Genomic DNA, 18413 nt, shown 5'->3' with positions numbered 1-18413 from the left:
GAGAGGGAGAGAGAGAGGGAGAGAGAGAGGGAGAGAGAGAGGGAGAGAGAGAGGGAGAGGGGGGTATAATATTCACAGTTCTCCAGACCTGCCTTTTCATTCTTAAACAACATTAAGAACTACTGGAAACATGACATGCAGTTTGTTCCAACAGCATCTCTTTTTGACATATCCAACTGACAGTGCATTATATTCTATTATTAAAAAGCAATGCATTTGTTGCAAATTTATCTATGCAATTCCTTTCATTGAAGACTGGTACCAAGACATCAACCCTCCTTTTTGCGCTGTTCCCAGCCTCCTTAATTATCTCATTCTCTCAAATTATTCTTGCTTTTAATATATTTAAAAGATGGCTCATGTGTTTCTACAACTGAAAATCTGAAGAGTTACAGCTAATTCTCCTAATTTCCATTTCACTCTTCTGCATATCATCCTGCTTGCATTGCTTAAGAATTTTCATCTGAGCCTATTTAGCTCCCACAGCCTCTGCACCTTGCTATTTAGGCATTCTTCTTGCCATTTCAGCATTTTTCAATTTATTTTATCTAGTTTTAGGGTCATTTGACCAAATTAACTTTTTTTATTAGAAAAAAAAATCTCTTTTCAGTAATTTTGGGTCTCTGAAATTTTAATAAAGGGTTACCAGATTCATGATTAAGACCATTTCTATAGTCACTATCATTTAGCGACAACTGTAGTTACTGCTTGAGCCAGCTTCTTTCCTCTTTGTATGCTGTCTCAATAAATAGTAATTTTCAGCATAAAAAATTATTTTTCCAATGATAGCACATTGTGAATTTTTGTTTTGTTTTGTTTTTTTTTAAGTAGAATCTATCATTTTGGGGGCAGGTAATTATCAATTTGCACCAAGTAACTACATTCAGACCTATAACTATCTAGAAATGGCAGGATCAACATGAGGTGGGGGAGTGGGGAGGGGGCACCAAGCCATAGACACTCCAAGTTACCTATTATTGTATAGGCCAGAATCATTTAGCAAGAGGGAGTCTACAAATTGTACCTAATCCAAGGCAATTCCACGTCTCACCGCAGTTAGTTGACAAATTAGAGGATTCTAAGAACACTTTGGCTAGTCTTTGCCCAGCAAAATGTACTGTGGTTGCTTTCTTTTTTTTTCCTCTTCTTCCCCTGTTGTGAAAATACTAGGGGCAAAGTAGGATATGTATCAAAACTATAACATTACATCTTCTCATGGGAAACAGCTGCAAATTATCACTACAAAATAAGATGCATCTGAAAGTACCAAATGCTGGTCTTTTGAGTTATCAGTAACTCTTACAGAGAAAGGCCAAAAACTTATGATAGATTAATCAGAATCACTCAAGAAATGCATGAATTGGACATGATCCTCTGCAACATGCTCTAGGTGACTCTGCTTGAGCAGGGGGGTTGGACTAGATGATCTCCAGAGGTCCCTTCCAACTTCAACCATTCTGTGATTCACCTGTTACTTTTGCAGAAGAAACGTGTTTATCCATAAGTCTTAAAGACTTTATGAACATTAGAAAGGTGCGTATATAACAATGCCAGATTTGGACCCAAATGAAACCTCAGACAACACACAACACTTCTTCTATACACCTTTTGTCACTCTTTCCACCTATTTTTGTCATTTTTAAGACACAACTGCTTGCTAACAAACACAATTAAGAATTTAGTACTGTCAAAATATTTGTAAAATCAGAGTTTTTAGACTGCAATTCTTTGAGACAGAGACTTTCATTCTAATGGGCCTGTAAACCCCCAAGAAATGTAATCTGTTACAGTAATACAAAGTCAATGATAAAAATACCAATGCCAAAGATCTTATCTTCCTAGCTTTTTTGGTTCTTCTGGTTGAACTAAGAATATTTTTTGCATAATAGATTATTACTATGGCTTCAATTTCTTTTCATACAAATACACCAGAACATCTTTACAGAAGGAAGACAAACAACTAAGCATCACACACGTTTTAAGTATTAGAACGACAGAGGAAGATATTTAAAGGAGATTTTGTAATGCCACAAGCAACATGGAAAGCAACTTGCATATGACAAGATTACTTAACTTCCTAGAAAAGAATAAGGAGGGAAAGCAAGGAAACAAAAACTAAGAAACACTAACTTCAGTAAAACCTGCCCACCAGAGAAAAGCAAGCACAATTTAATCAACAAAAATAAAGAGGGGGAAAAAAGAAATAAGTGCACCTGACAGGGGTAAGTTTTATCATTCAAAAACAAAATACAAAATTCAATGTCTTTCAAAACATATTGCCTTCAGAGCTTTTCAGAAAAAAAAACAGTGCTTTGATTTGAAAACACTGTCAATGTTCTCCTTTTAAACAGTGCCCCCTTCTGTTCAGAAATAAATCGTGCCATTCTCCTTGCAATGCTACACAGCCTATACCAATAGCAATAAATGGCCACTCCCTCGTGACCTGTACGTGATTTACTTTAACCAGCCAATTTTGAACAACTTAAACCGATTTCAACCACACAACTGTCATAATATATTATATTTAAACTAGTTCTAAGATTACCATCATCAGCAACAAAGCCAACTCATGAGTGAGAACAGACAGTTTGGGGCTTGAGAGCACTCACAAAGCAGCAGGAATGGTGGGAAGTATCTCGGAAATCCTCAGCCCAGCAACAGCCACTGCAAGGCTGGATACATTCAATCACAACTGTTTAGATAAGAAACTCAGTTTACTAATCAGGAGTTCCAAACTGCCAAAAAGGAGACAGCTTTTGGCTTACCGATGTCTAAATTCTTCACCTACACATGACCCTGGACTTGCTGAAAAATTATACTCTATTTCATTTTACAATTGCTAACAATTTACAATAGTCCAAAATTTTAACAGAGGCGATCCGAAATAAACATCATTCCTGTATTTAAGGAAACTTGCTGAAGCCTGAATAAACTGTAAAGTATATCTCCTGACTCCTAAGGAGCGTGTCCTCCAGATTTTACACAACACATGCCTATTCAGCTGAACCAGTCACCTCTGTACATATTCTATTAATAAAAAGCATTTTATATAGTAGAGTCTGTTCTTGATCTTTAAGCTGTATAAGAATCAAAGTTTTGACTGTTTTTAGAATATCTCACAGAATGGTTCTGCTGTTTCTAAGCACAAGACTGGGGTGGAAGGAGGTTTGTTTTGTTACATTATAAAAACAAACAAAAATTCTTATAGCTGTTTGCTTAGAAGCCCTAGAATTTCTGTTCCTTGGAATGAAGACTTTAAAAAAAAAAGGGGGGGGGGAGGCTTATGTCAAGATTATGCTTTTTTATTTTATTATTATTTCCATTAAAATGTCCCCAAATACACTTTTAAGGTAAGGGGGAGTGAAGAGGGGCTGGGTGGAAAACACGATACACTTTCCAAGGAAACACTTCTTAGTGCTTCAAGGCTCAGGTCTCCCAAGATTCAGTCTGTGACGCGCATGCTCCCTCATACCACACAGCCCAGCAGTTTGTTCTGACAGATGCACTTACGCTGTCCCCAGAGTAACTGAGTCTGCTCTAGCCCAGTATTACATGACTCTCAGAACTTGCTTTGCTTTTGCTACTCACACCAACTATGCATGTGGATACCACACAAAAACCAAGAATGGAAAGATAGTGTCCCCTCTGCTCTTGAGTCCTCTACCACTGCAATGTAGAAAAGGAAAAACAGCTAAAATGGATTAGAATTAAAGTTCTGAAGGACAGAAAAACAAGATCGCTGGGGAAAGGAAGTTGTAGGAAAGCGCCAGTCTGAAGCCAACGGGGATAGGGAAAATCTGGTATTTGGTGAGGAGCCAAACTGGAAGCAGGAAAGAGTCTGAACTGGCTGAGGTAGGCAATCACAGCTAGGAACTGAAAGGGGGCAGGATACAGACTGGGAAGGAAGGGAAACAGATCTAACAAAGAGACCAGAGGAGTGCACAAAGGCATCAGTAGGTGGGAGAGAGAGAGAGAAATAGCAGTACTAGGCAGTGAGGAAGTGGTGAGGCCAGGAGGAACCATACAGAACTGGAACTGGGATTGATTAGACCAGATTTTAGTGGTGATACTGTGGTTTAAACAGGGAGACCAAAGGAAACATTAAATGAAGAGTGAGCTGGTGACATCTCCATGACATTTCACCTATCACCCAGAAGTAGAAATAAGTTTAATGGAATATTAACAGATGGCACAGATGAACCATTCACAACTACAGCAACGCAAAATACTCCAAAGACAGACCAGCTCCATCTGGCTCAACATCAAGGAGTACAAAATACAAATTCCTGTGCAACAAGCCACAAGAGTACACTACAATGAGTGCACCCATTCAGCATCTGAACCACTTCAAGGATCTGGCAAATACCCTAGTTTACAACTGGGGCATAGCTATTCATCACTGTGACCAAGAATGTAAAATACAACCAGCAGCTGCCAAACCTGGCAATAACTGGGGTAAAAATGTTCTAAAATGCAAGCCTTTGGGAAGAAAAGACTATTACTTAGTGCTGACTATCAATTACTGACTCTGAACTCCCAAGACAAATGTATTTTCATATAAATCTCACAAATATCAGTCTTTAAAAGTGCATGCAAGCACCATCTCTACAAAGGGTAAAAAAACAGAAATGATCTTATGATAAAGTTAAAAAAAAATTTTTTTTTGAGCACACTCTCTTTGGGACAGTACAAAGGAAAGATACAGCACAGTCTACAGTCAGAAAGTTACTTTCCATATTTTTGGATAGACTTTAAAATTAAGTCAAGTTGGATATTAAAATTTCTTTATATTTATAGTTAATAACTAGATGAGAGTGCCAAAAACAAGAATCTTAAGACATCTTGATCACAGCTGCYATACAAGTTATGCTGTAGGGTGAGATACATTCCTTCAAGTTATTTGTGTATTGATTGCATTCCATACCTATGATGTTCAAGCCTGAAAGGTAATACAGTTTCAAAAATAAGAGAGCAAACCATTCCAGATGATATTCAGTCTCATTAATGACTTGACTAAAATGGATAAGGAAAACACTGTCCAGTAATTATCTGTAATTTATTAAATGAAACAACTATAATGTCTTCAGCATGTAGACTGAGTAATAAGGGAATGAAAATCAGAAATTAAAGTTGGGAAAAGACCCTGATTCTGACACACTGGACATGTTTATTTCTTAGCTACTTATTTATTATCAAATATTATGTCAGAATGTCTGTCTATGTATTCTCACATCTAAAATGTAATATAGTTCATGATAGTCATTAACAATGACCAACATAATACTGTCTGTTAACAGTAGTTATGATACATAAAACACACCCTTGAAAAAGCATATTCAAAACTTGCCGAGTTAAACAGCATAAATCGTACCACTCCTCTGTTCAAAGACCATACAACATAATTCATGTTATATTGTGTATCATTATCCTTCACAGGATTCCCAAACCAGAAAGGGCTTGAAAACTAACATATTTCTATTATCTCTGGTACAGCCTGTAAGCAAGGTGCAAAATGATGAATGAAATCTCACTGTTTAGATGTGGGACATGGGTTTCTGTAATCAAGATAATTCGTCTCAACAATTTTCAACATTTGGGAAGACAACTAGTCCATTTACTCTGAAGTTCTAGGCCAGTACATCTCTTACATCTGACAAAATACTTTTCTTTAGATCTTCCTTAATTCATATTTTCCATATCCCTAGCTAGGCATTTTATAAACACATAGCTTTTGATGGCATTACCAAATAACCTTAGATTGTGTTCTTAGTCTCTCTTTCCATCTGAAACATTACATTTGAGCTCTCAGGAATCTACGAGATTCAGTTTATCCCAGATTCATGCCACTTCACTTTAATTCCAAACTCTCTTGCATTGTCACAGGCATAGCTCCTGTCTACAGTCAGAGGGAAGCAAGTACCTCTTAAGGACCCATCAGAACACAGTATAACATGCTTTCTGCAGCAGTCTCTCTCACAGGTCCAGGCATCTGTCTCAGATGCCTCACTTAAACTGATTTTTGTTCAAAAATTGCAGTGCCCAAAATTAAAACATGCAAGACACTGCTTATAGACAGATTCCTGTGCCCAAACAAAGTGCCACTCTCTTCAATAGGCCTCCATATTCAAGAAGCCACAAGCAAAAAACAAAAAGCATTTGAATGCCATGAATAGTGATCAATGCACACGAAAGATGCCTTGCAAAAGCACAGGATTGCAGATGAGGCCCACTGCCCGTTTCAGCAAAGGAATATGAATTAATTTCTGTGTTTACATGAACAGCTTGATGTGTTCAGTTACTATTTTCTCCTGTTTTTTGCATTTTTCACTGGCAAAGTTATGACCCACCTTAACATAGGATCAGACCAAAAATCCACCTTGTTCAGATATATCGATACAGCTATTTTGTAAGTATTCATTTAACAATTTGTTCTGAAACCTTTTATATTGGTTCTTCAGATTGAGAAAGTTTCTCAAATTGATCCCTTGCAGAAGACAGCTCTAGTATGAGAATTCCCCCAACCATCTCCATAATGAACAGCAGTGTAAATAACTTACCTGCCATAATCTTATCTTCCTTGATTTTTTTAAGCCTTAATAAACATCAGTTCTATAGGCTTTCAACTATTGATGTTTACAGAGTAAGTTTATATTATTATATTCTATTATCTTAACATTTCTCCTCAAAATCTTTCTTCTTTTTTTGGACTGTTCTGTTACAGTTTTATATTCAATCTACTGTTTTTTATTTCCTTTCTCTGGACACTACTTTCACTTTTTAGGTTTTATTACTTTTAGCCTACTCCTTCGTCTAACCTCTGTTTGCCTAACCTTATTTGCTTATGGGGGGAAGGTAAAGAAAGCTCTCTGGTCCTCTTTTGATAGGTGATACGTGTTTTAATCAGAGCTGTTAAATTAAAATACTTGCTGATATAAACTGCTTAACAGTTTGATCTCCTTTTCACTGATTCTTGACTTTTATGCATTTTAAGTTAAAAGTTACTACATCAAACTTTTTCTTAGTCTTTTCCCCACACACACAAGAATATTTGAGTGCAGTATAGTCAACAACATTACAGAATGGTTTTTAACTATAATGTCTGGAATTAGGTCACAGACAGTTTAGAAATAAATCAGTTCTTTCCTCTCACATCAGTTCTCTGCCTAATTGCTCCAAGAAAAAAAAAAAAACACACATTTTAGTGCCTAAAGTCTTAGTACACCCGTCATAACCCTGTTGTGACGCATCTACATTTGGTCTTAGCCTCTTTAACATGCTTAGATTGCAGCTTTGCTATTTCCTACCTTAACATTACTGATTTCTGATCCCTTTTAGGTACTAGAGATTTTATGTCTTCATTCCCAAAGACTGCATCATCCTTAAACAATGCTCTTTGTCACCTGTTGAACTTCCCCAAGACTTAAGCACCCTCTGTCAAATACATATCAATTCCTTTTAGTATTTTTGAACAAATACAATAGTAATTCCAATGTAAAAATACCATGAAAACTTAATTAAAAGATGAACACAAAAAAATGACCGTAGCTTTACATTTTTAGAAAGAACGTTATTCTCTTTACCCAAGATAAGCAAGATAAGAAACAGTGTTATTTGGGAATGTGAATGATATTTCAACCTCAGTGCACGTTTAAGACTAGGCTGCTGCAATAGTTTTGTATCATATACATTAAAAAAAAAGTAAAATGATATGGAAGTGTTGTGTTGATTTTACTTCATACAACCTTGTGCAGTATGTCACTCAAGCAATTTTCAGTTCTGATGCAAGTTATTCTGCAACCGTTTCATTACAAGCCATAACAACTATTTCTTCAAGATTTTCCCCAAAACTGATAGATCAATTTAAGAGACCTGATCAAAGTGCAACCAGAATTTAAGATCCCAAGTATTTTTTACAAGTACCTGATAAATATCACTTAGTTCTTCTTACCTCCAAACACCTTTAACCTCGAATGGTCATAGTCTGTCAATGAAATTATGTATATTTACACACCAGTTAAGTGTTAAACTGCAAAACTGTATGATCTTTGTCCATCTTACTTTGAAATTAAATTGCATCTTTCCTTAGCCCATTACTTTAATCAAAGTTTGCATCTATTATCAGTAAAAGATAAAAGTATTCAAAAACAACATGCAGTATCAACAGGAAAGCAGATTTACCAAACTATCAGAAACAAATTCTAACTCAGCTATCATTTTATTCTTTTTCATCAACTCTAGCAGCTATACCAACCCTCCTCTTCCTCCCTTCAAAAAAAACCCCAAAAAACAAAACAAAAAAACACTTGACAAATTGCAATGGTGAGATTACACACATCAACAAATGTGAAAGACATTCTGGTTACTAACAACTAAACAAAAAAAGGTACATAACGAAAGACAAAAGAGGTTTCTCAGCAAGCCCAGAATATAATTGCCTTTCTGTCCTTGTCTTAAGACACACAGACACGATCAATTGTCTCAACTTACTAAATAGTTACTTGATTCCCATTAAATGTTACCAGTGTTCAATAACTAAAAAGCCAAAGCCATTTATTCTTCAGAAATTCAGAAACATAGTAAGTCTGGTTTGTAACTAGAGTTTTCAAACCAGTCTACAAATATCTGTAACTTCCCTGTTTTAATTTAATTGTATTTTAGCAGTAGACTTTACATGCACAGATCCTTTAATGTTAGTGCTTAATTATTTTTAGTATGGGATTTTTGAGATTTAAAATTAATTTTCACAGAATCACAGAATGGTTGAGGTTGGAAGGGACCTCTGGAGATCACCTAGTCCAACCCCCCTGCTCAAGCAGGGTCACCTAGAGCACGTTGCACAGGATCGCATCCAGGCGGGTTTTGAATATCTCCAGAGAAGGAGACTCCACAACCTCTCGGGGCAACCTGTTCCAGTGCKCTGTCACCCTCACAGTGAAAAAGTTTTTCCTCATGTTCASATGGAACTGTCTGTGTTTCAGTTTGTGCCCGTTGCCTCGCRTCCTGTCACTGGGCACCACTGAAAAGAGTCTGGTCCCATCCTCTCGACACCCTCCCTTCAGATACTTGTACACGTTGATAAGATCTCCTCTCAGCCTTCTCTTCTCCAGGCTGAACAGGCCCAGCTCTCTCAGCCTTTCCTCAGAAGAGAGATGCTCCAGTCCCCTAATCATCTTTGTAGCCCTTCGCTGGACTTGCTCCAGTAGCGCCACATCCCTCTTGTACTGGGGAGCACAGAACTGGACGCAGCACTCCAGATGTGGCCTCACCAGGGCTGAGTAGAGGGSGAGAATCACCTCCCTCGACCTGCTGGCAACACTCTTCCTGATGCACATGTACGCAGGCCCTGATATTCATCTCTACCTCCTTTTCATTCTTCCCACCATTTCCAAACCATCAACAACTCTTCTCCCTTTTCAGTTATCAATCAACTGACTGTAGCAAAGCAACATAAGATTTCCATGAACACAACTCTACAACATAATTCAAAAAGAGAGAGGGAGGCTGCGGAGGGCAATAAAGAAAGCCCACTAAGATTACCAGATTGGAAACCTGTAACATGTAAAACGTTTAAACTGGCACAATAAAACTGTCTGAAGAAAATTAAAACACCAACCTGTCCTACGTTGGTTGTTTTATATCTTCCAATTTAATCTTAACTGACATAAAAATAATACACTTTTATATAACCACAGGACTTTCATAGTAAGATGACTGGAGTAATAAAGGAAATAATAAACAAGAGTTACTAAAACTAAAATACCTGTTATTGAACAGTACACTATGTGAGGAGCAATCTTTTTAATGTCTTCATAACCTAGACCCATTTCAGCCAGTTTCCCAGGGATGTAGTTTTCCACAAAAACATCAGAGACAGCTGCAAGCTTTAAAAAAAGAAAAGCATGAGTAAGATTTGTTAATGAGCTTCCTAAAGTTCAACAAATTCCTCATGTAACTTAAAATCTCACTAATCAAGATTGCTCCTGTCTTTCTGGCAGAAAAAATTAACAAACCTAGACAGATTGCTTAGGTATGCTAGACTATGCATCTCTGCTAACTACACATTAGAGGTGTTGTGTACCTAGAAAAGACTCTCTATAAAAATCCTAAAACCATTAGATAAAACTGCAACGTAATTGTATTATCAGCGTTATATCAATTTCCAACCATAAGTTACAGAACTGTCATCAACTTTATATGTGCACTTAGAGGAAAAAGTGGGTAGAAGGGAGGCATCTTTACCACTCTTTGCCTTAGAAATAATTTTGTAAAATGTGCTTATTTCAAAACTAGTAATTACACTTACTGTAATAGAGGCTATAATTCCCCCTTTCTGTAAACAAAAGCAAAATAGGCAGCACAACAATTTGATTAGGTTACAAAGAACATCTTAAAGTCACCTCAATTAGAACAGTGCTGTCAAGTACTGTAGCATGACTTTCTGCATCACAACAGAATGAATGACCTAGTTCAAAATCTATTGAAGTTAAAGATTAATTTATGACTTTGATGGGCACTGAATCATAACTTCTTATAAGAAGTTATGGACAGGTATACATAAATATGCTTGAATAAGACACATTAATTAAGAATTTCTGAGACAAAAGAACTACATGTGAAAAGAAAGATGTAGGACTTGGAGTTGTAGAGTTTTTTGGTTCAGGTGTTTTTTGAGGAATTTAAGAAGCTATTCCCTTACAGGTACACATGTATGTATGCACATGAATTAAGCATAAMCTTAAGAAATGAAATGTTTTAGACTATTTGAAGCTGACCAAAGAGCTGTATTTTCTAAAACTGTCATGTAGCTGCCTGAATATATACAGTATATTGCAACTGTTTCTATAAACTAGTGTCATCATATCAGCAGTCACAAGCATTATTGTCCTAGCATGTGTGCTGTTTAGCCGAAAATAAGGCCAAAGTAGCAGCCAAGCCAGCAAATACTTAACAAGAAAGACGCAAACTTATTGAGACAAGGCATGCATCTTATGAATGGTTTAACGGATGCATGAAAGAAACATTAATAGCATTTACAGAAACTCTAAGTTCAACATAAGGTAAAAGTGCATTTTAAAATATGTTATGAATTATTCTTAAAGGGGCCATGTCAAGAACCTCTCAGACTACTAGTTTTAAATAACTACAGTAATATGAGAAGCAGTGTCCAGATTCTAAATAAGCATTGCTGAGTGTCAATGTAGACAGCTGGCTAGTTTTCAGTTTATGATCCCATATAAGTGAGAAGAGCATTATTTTATGGAAGTTATTAAAAAAAGCAGACATTTGTCACAAGAAGGTTCTCAAGATGATCAAGATTTCTACAGAGCTAACACTAATGTCAGCATTAGCTAGTAAAAAAAGCAGCAGCTCACAGACAGATCCATAACTCCCCCAATCCTCCATGSAGGGCAGCAGAACCAGCCAAGTAAGAAGAGAAGAACCTAATGGGGGTTCCTGCTTGTTCTTGGTAGGCCTTTATGAAAAATAAAGTTTGATATTTTCTAAATCCTTCCCAGTCCATAAATCCAATCATAAATCCTTCTCAGATCGGTAGTACTAAAACCTTAGTTAGTTTAATTGGTCCAAGACAGGAAATAGGTTACAACTTCTGTACTGCTTTCACTGGGGTTTGTAATCCATCCAATTTACAGTGAGGGTATGGGCTAAAATGGTTTGAGAATCAATAGTTCTTTGGTACATGGTATTTAATGTAGACAACATCTCCTAAAAGTCACTGAGTAAAAACAGCCACTTAGTGTACTGTAGGGAAAAGAAAAAAAAAAGAAAGAAAAAGCGCAGCCATACCTCTGGACATGCGTTGGGGCCCTTGCGGTGCTTCAGAACAATAATCTATATGAGATATAGAGCATGGAACTAACACTGTTTAGGATTAATTGCTTAGCACAACTTGCTTAGCATTAGTAGCTAAATTTGCTGAAGCCTTAGGCCTCAGGCTATAGCCACTGCTACGTGCTTTGAAGTAGTTTTACCAAGGACACTGGTGCAGCTGGGAATGATACATCCTGAGAAAGTACAGATAAGCTAGCAGAAGCCAGTGGGAACCAAGGTTAAGGGCTAGACAGCTTTGCTAAACAAGCAGCAAGGTACAAGGCATGACCGCTGCGTGCGTGATCGGTGCAATGATTGGCTACTTGTGACATAATCTGTATGAACCACAAATCAAGGGCCAGAGCGCCGAATACCTGTACTTATAAAATGGGCAAATTGCTGAATAAAGATGGAATTGAACCTGCATTCTGTGAATGCGTATGATTCATTCCCGTCGCTCCCGCGGACCGCGACAGACATGGCAACACACAGGGACGACTACAGTGCTAAGCAAGGATACAATGACTTGGGCCCAACACTGCAGAGTTAATGTTCCCACACAGTGAGATGAATTTGAATGCTGAAGGCATATCTTAGAGTGCTGTGTCAGTTCTGCTACTTAAATTCTCATAAACATTGGAAAGAGCCTTTGATGTGTAGAGGCTGTGGTCCATGCATTCACACAGTACACATTTTGTGATGCTCACTGAAGCAAGCATAAGGTACCCACGGTTCTGCAGTTGTTGAGAATTGGACTCCGAGACCCTGATCCTAAACAATGGTTTGTTCTTAGAACTCAAAGGTTTTTTTTTTTTAAGTCCACTGTCAACTGAAATTTCGCACTTTGTGCCCTGCAAGCCCTCTGACTCTATCCCCCTCTTATTTTAGCCTCCACTAAGAAAGCAATACAGAACAGGCCTGAGTTGGAAGAGTATATACTGTACGCCAGAGAGCACACTCATCTGCTGAACTTCCATGCCTCAGGAAAGAAAAAAGGCATTACTCATGCCAAAGGAGTCATGTTATATTTAATATCAATAACAAATGATGATGCTACAACAACTCAATAAAGAAAATTATTTATCCCTTTCAGAAGAATTTTTATAAGAACTGCATACATATATGCAGATATGCACACATATAGTCCTTAGAGAGAGAAAGAGGCATGCTGACCCATCAGTCAAGGGGAACAAGAGGGTAGAAGCAGTGCTGTCAGCTTTGCATCCAATTAAGTTCTCCCACATCTTTCACCCTAACTATAAAAATTAATTAGTTAAGGCTAAATCCTCAAGAGAAAGGTATCCTGAAGGTTCTGAAAAAGGAGCTTCTGAAAGTAACTTTGCTGAATAATAGTCTAAAAAGAATAAAAGATACATCTCTAAAAAGTCATACTAGCACAGAAGGATGTCAGAACATTGGATTGGTACACATGCCATCACTGGAAGAGGAAAAAAAAAAACCACTTTCATACAGTGAGATGTTCAAGTATTTGGAAGGCAGCTAACAGCAAATAAAAAACATTAGGAAGAGAAACAGAGCCAGAAGTGACATAGAACAAAGACCAAAGAATAAATTTGTGGGAACCAAAATGTAAAATAATCACGTATTGTGAAAGAGCAGACTCTTGGAGAAGAATTTTAGTGCTGTGCCAAAGGAAGAAAAGCAGCCTGGACTGCTGATTAACAGACTTCTTCAGCTTACTCAATACCACTGATTGTACTGTCAAGTGCTGTGCTTTCTTCATCTACCTCAACACTTTATTCCTTTACTTTTTTAGTATGATTCTAAAAGTTTATAAGGATTATTCTAGGAGTTTATAGGTGGAGGGCTGAAAGACAATAATTTATTCTAACCATGCCATCTTTCTTAATAAAAAAATCTATTATAACCTTATTACTTTTCTTTCTAGGGCTTAGGCTCAGGACACAGTTAATCTAAAGTTTAATCTAAACTTGCAAATATTGGAGCCCAGTCCTCCTTTTTGTAAATTCCCACTGACTTCCTTAACAAAAAAAAGATTCAGGCTGTGCTGATCAAACTGTACAGCAAGATCAAATACAGCAATAAAAATCACAAAGAGATGGTCCACTACTCATAATACAGTAAAATGTAAGCCCTAAGTTGTTATCTATTTTTCTCTCAATGCTTCATTTGAAGCATTATATATAAAAGCACAATTTGATCATCACAACTGTGACCTTTATTCGATACTACTTTAATGTAAATTTCATGCTATCTAAAATAATTATAATTCACACTAAACATTGAGTCCAAAGGCACAAAGCATAGAGGTAACATACTGTGATTTAACAAATTAACTACAACACATACTTATTTTTCATTATCAGATATCAAATTAATATTTGAAAGGAAGAGTTTATTCCTTACTACTCAGGATCAAAACAGTACAAAATAGGCACAATTTGTGTTCTGTTAGAACCTACCTCTCTGACTAACTTTGCTCCTTTTGGATCCTTCATATTGACAGCTATACTCTAGGGACAAAAACAAAACAAAAAAAAAACAAGAAAAAACACAATCATTTCTGTGAAAGCCCTTCTAGTGCTTGTCATCAACTTCTAAATGTAACCAATACTGAAGTTTCACACTACAGCTGGAAAAAAAAAAATAGAAGTAAAAAGAAACCACAAACACCTGCCCTCCCCACAAAAAAAAAAAAACAAAAAACCTGTTGGTAAAACAAGCACCAAAACAAGTCTGAAGGAAGCAATCCAAGGCATGTACAGCTGGGAGCTGCACCGTATGTTTGTACAGCACCTACTGCAACTACAGATGGGGACACCAGAACCTCCCTTTCGATGGCAGCGAGCCATTAAACAGCTCAGGCATGTTGTGAAACTTCATCCTAACCCTGAGATTTCACAAGCTACACCTTCAGCCAGTTTAACTGTAGTAAGATTCCTGTTCTCCCCTGACTCCAGCTGTCAGGTGAGGCAGGTCAGCTGAGCTGACCCATCTGAAACACTGATTCAGAAAGAAAAAAAATAATCCTTTCCTTCAGCAGGGTTAAATTTCAGTTGATCTACCTCACATATCAGCTGAGCAGAGGAAATATCAGAAACATGGGCAACTGAGGACAGGCAGGACCACTCTTGATTTTGCATTAGCCTCAGCTGACCACAGAACCATATCACAGGTTTGCAGCCCTTTTTTGTTCAAAATACTTACTTGGGTTTTTTTTTTTGAAATTTATTCAGTTTGATAACATAACTTCATGACAATGTTACTACTGAGAAAAATCTCAATAGAAAATGAAATGATTAGAAGCTTGCCCTGTAATGCATTTTTATTTGATTTCTTGCTATTCATTTCCACTTAGTCGCAAGTCAGATAAATTTGTCAGTGATTACATACTGTACACAGTTCAGCACCTTGTACTGGAAAGGTTTAAAAAAGCCAGTAATTTGAAAGGAAAACACTATGTCTTTAGTTGTAATTACAGAAAACATTGGCCAGTGTTCAATACGGCACTTCCATTTACCTTTTTATTTCGATTAACACTGAGATAATAAACACTTTCTGTTCCAGCAAAAGGTGGGCCCCAGGATCTAGTATCATCACCAGCTCCTGAAAGAAATAACATCACATTTGCAGTTGTCCAATATTAAACAAACAAGAAACAAAATGAATACAAAGGGTTTTTTTTCCCTAGGTCATATTTAAATTTCCTAAGCTTCAACAAGGGCAGGCAAAAATTACTTTTCTATACATATTTGGGGGGGTTAAGTCAAGAAAAGCCTAAAAGCTGATTATGCAAAGCAGATGTGGTTTTTGCTAGTGCTGTGATTGTTTTAAAATACTTTATTTTGCTACTGCTGTGATTATTTTTAATTTTAAAATATAAATATACAGCCAAATACCACCAGTCTATTTATTGGTTTAATTTCTTTTTAACTTAAAACAGTACTACACTGACATTCTTTCGGGCAATGTGGAAAAATTTAACAGAACCTCTTGTGCTGCAGAGAGTCAGAGAGCACTCAGTCAATCAGCTGTTCCTGAAACACTGTGGGCAGGAAGTCAAGAAAATTGCTGATCAGCAACAATTCGTCAACTTGTGTGCTCCAGAACACAGGCAAAAGGTAGCACTTACTACCATTGGCACAGTCCCTGTCCTCCCACCCCCTTCAGGAGTGCTCTTGCCTTACAGAAATGTAAGATAGCATTAAAGCTGCTGCAGACACTTACTCACGTCACTGCATCATTTCAGTTTGGTTCCCAATTTCAAACCTTTCTTAAATGTCACAAAGACTGGCAGTCTATTTTAATTAGAATTAAAACTAAATTTTAATTCAGATATAATCATGATTCCAAGCACTAGTGGACATGCAACATATCTGTCTAGACTTTAACTACTTGTTAACTCCAAGTGAGTGAAAACTTTCCTTAGTGAGGACCTTTTTGATACTAGCACTCAGAGGTAAGCACCTGAGCTAAAGAACCTTTAGTCCGATGCAACATCGCCACTGTTATATAATTAAGCTGTACTCTATGGTTACACCTAAAGTCTGCAGCCATTTAAGCTCAACTGTTGTAGAAGCTATACAAACATACAAATTACTGATACTCACCAGCATTTGTACTTTTTATCATCTCACAAAGAATTATCTTGGTTTATGGGGAAGCTTGGGAAAAAAAAGTATCTTTTCCACATGTTCTCACTTCAAGCCATTCAAACAAAACACTTCAGCAATACTTTCCACATAGGACACTAGTGTGGCTATCATCCTTTATAGATTAAGCCTGTGGGTAAGCCTATCTTTATAGATAATACTCCTGTGAAAACAGGTATCATCTCACAAAACAAGCTAATTATCCACATTCTGTAAGTGTTTGAAATTAAGAATTCTCAGGCTGTTATTCTCCTTCAGTCACAAAACAAAACTCTGGAAAAGCTAGAATGCCAATCTCTGAAACCATCMGTCCATACTTAATCACAGACATTGCCCCTTCCATATAACCCAGATACCTGGATTAATACCTTTGTCAGTCTCATTTGATGGTACAAAACTCAATCAGTTTCTGCCTGTCACAACATGCAAACATTTGAAACAGTGGTGAATGACCAATGGATGACCTGTTGGTTAATATGACAAAACATTTCTTAAGTGTTCAGTGAAGATATCTTTCCTATTTAAAACATAGGAAATGTGTTTTAGTATCTCAAATGTGTAATTTATCTTCACTGGCTCTTTTCAAAACTACTAGTACTAGAAAAGAGAAATTTAAAAAAAAATGGAAACTTACATAAGCAGGAAATAATACATGACAATGTGCARGTGCTATGGCATAGTTACATGCCTCATATGCATAACAATGCATAAAACTGAAGGCCAGACATATGGAGTATTTATAACAGAAATGAATGCCATACAATGTCTTATTCTTCTAATTTTAAGAACTAACCAAAGTCTGAAAAACTTCGAAAATGTAGTTATTCCAGTAGAAAGAAGCATTTTTTTTTTTTTACTAATACCTAATATCAGTAGATCTCAAGAACAACTCTGTATTTGAAGTAAATGTGTACAGTGGAAACAAACCAGTTGTGTTATACCAAAATACAAAAAAAAAAACAAAAAAAAAAACAACTTCTGCTTCTAAAAGTCAGAGATAAATTCTGTCCATGAAGCTAATTATCCAGACTCCAACAATACGAGGCTCAGAAGGAACTACAGAAATCTGTATTTCTGTATCTGAAAACACGCACCTGAAGCTACTTAACCTCAGACACTTCCAGCACTAGAATGAAAAGTCCATGTAAATTTAGAAATCTCCCTTTTCAAATGAATTCCCATTTCCACCTATATAGGAATCTCAGATCCAGAGCTTTAAAGATACATTTACTTCATACACAAGTCAGCTTTCAGCCTCTGCACTTGCAGCTGAAATTCTACAGCACAGCGAACTACCCAAAACAAAATATATTAAAAAGAAACGAATAAAAGTAGCTTGAGAAATTTTTTAAAGGGCTCAGTTTCATCATCAAGCCTACTACTAAAATTAATCAAAGATGTAAAGCAAATATTTGTAAAATAAAATGTCTTTAAACAATTAATATTTTAGTCAGCTCAGCCTCCTGATTCAGCTAACTCACAGCCATAGAGGCACTAGGACAGTCCCACAAAGGGACAAGAGTATGCAGCCAAGGAGAGAAAGAGGACTGGGGCATCAAAATTGTCCCTTTCAAGAGAAGCAGTAACTCAAAGTTCTTGCTAATCATGAAATCTATTACTTTTATTAAAAAACAATTTTCTTTTAAATTTTACCTGTAGCATTTCTCCCTATAACCAAGGCACATACTTCTGTGCAGAATTTCAGGCACCTTTGTCTACCATACACTTAAATATTTAATCTGTACATTATTTAGCCAAGCAGGTTATAAAATGCTTTATGGCTATTTCCATCATGGTTTGGTTCCAACTATACCTACCTGTCACAAAAATATATGAGGTGATCATATGGTAATAGTACATGACATTATACTACTACTATTGAACTACGAAAAACAAGGACTGATCCCAGGTATCTGAGCTTCCTCTTTTTTCCTCCTTGGGAAGGAATGT

At 36.7% G+C, this 18413-nt stretch overlaps 1 protein-coding gene across 1 annotated transcript in view; it reads right to left on the bottom strand.

Annotated features, from left to right (window-relative positions):
* The window catches only part of SUGCT (succinyl-CoA:glutarate-CoA transferase), a 334471-nt gene that overhangs the window by 311077 nt on the left and 4981 nt on the right, over window positions 1-18413 (bottom strand). The window contains exons 4-6 of the mRNA XM_026083761.1: window positions 15332-15417; window positions 14274-14324; window positions 9761-9881 (exon numbers count right to left, since the gene is read on the bottom strand). Coding sequence (XP_025939546.1) covers window positions 9761-9881; window positions 14274-14324; window positions 15332-15417 — 258 coding nt within the window. The remainder of the gene's footprint in view (window positions 1-9760; window positions 9882-14273; window positions 14325-15331; window positions 15418-18413) is intronic.

Source organism: Apteryx rowi, unplaced genomic scaffold (genome assembly GCF_003343035.1).
Source record: "Apteryx rowi isolate R43461 unplaced genomic scaffold, aptRow1 scaffold_615, whole genome shotgun sequence".
Classification (NCBI taxonomy): domain Eukaryota; kingdom Metazoa; phylum Chordata; class Aves; order Apterygiformes; family Apterygidae; genus Apteryx; species Apteryx rowi.
This window is presented reverse-complemented; position numbering and strand designations above follow the sequence as displayed.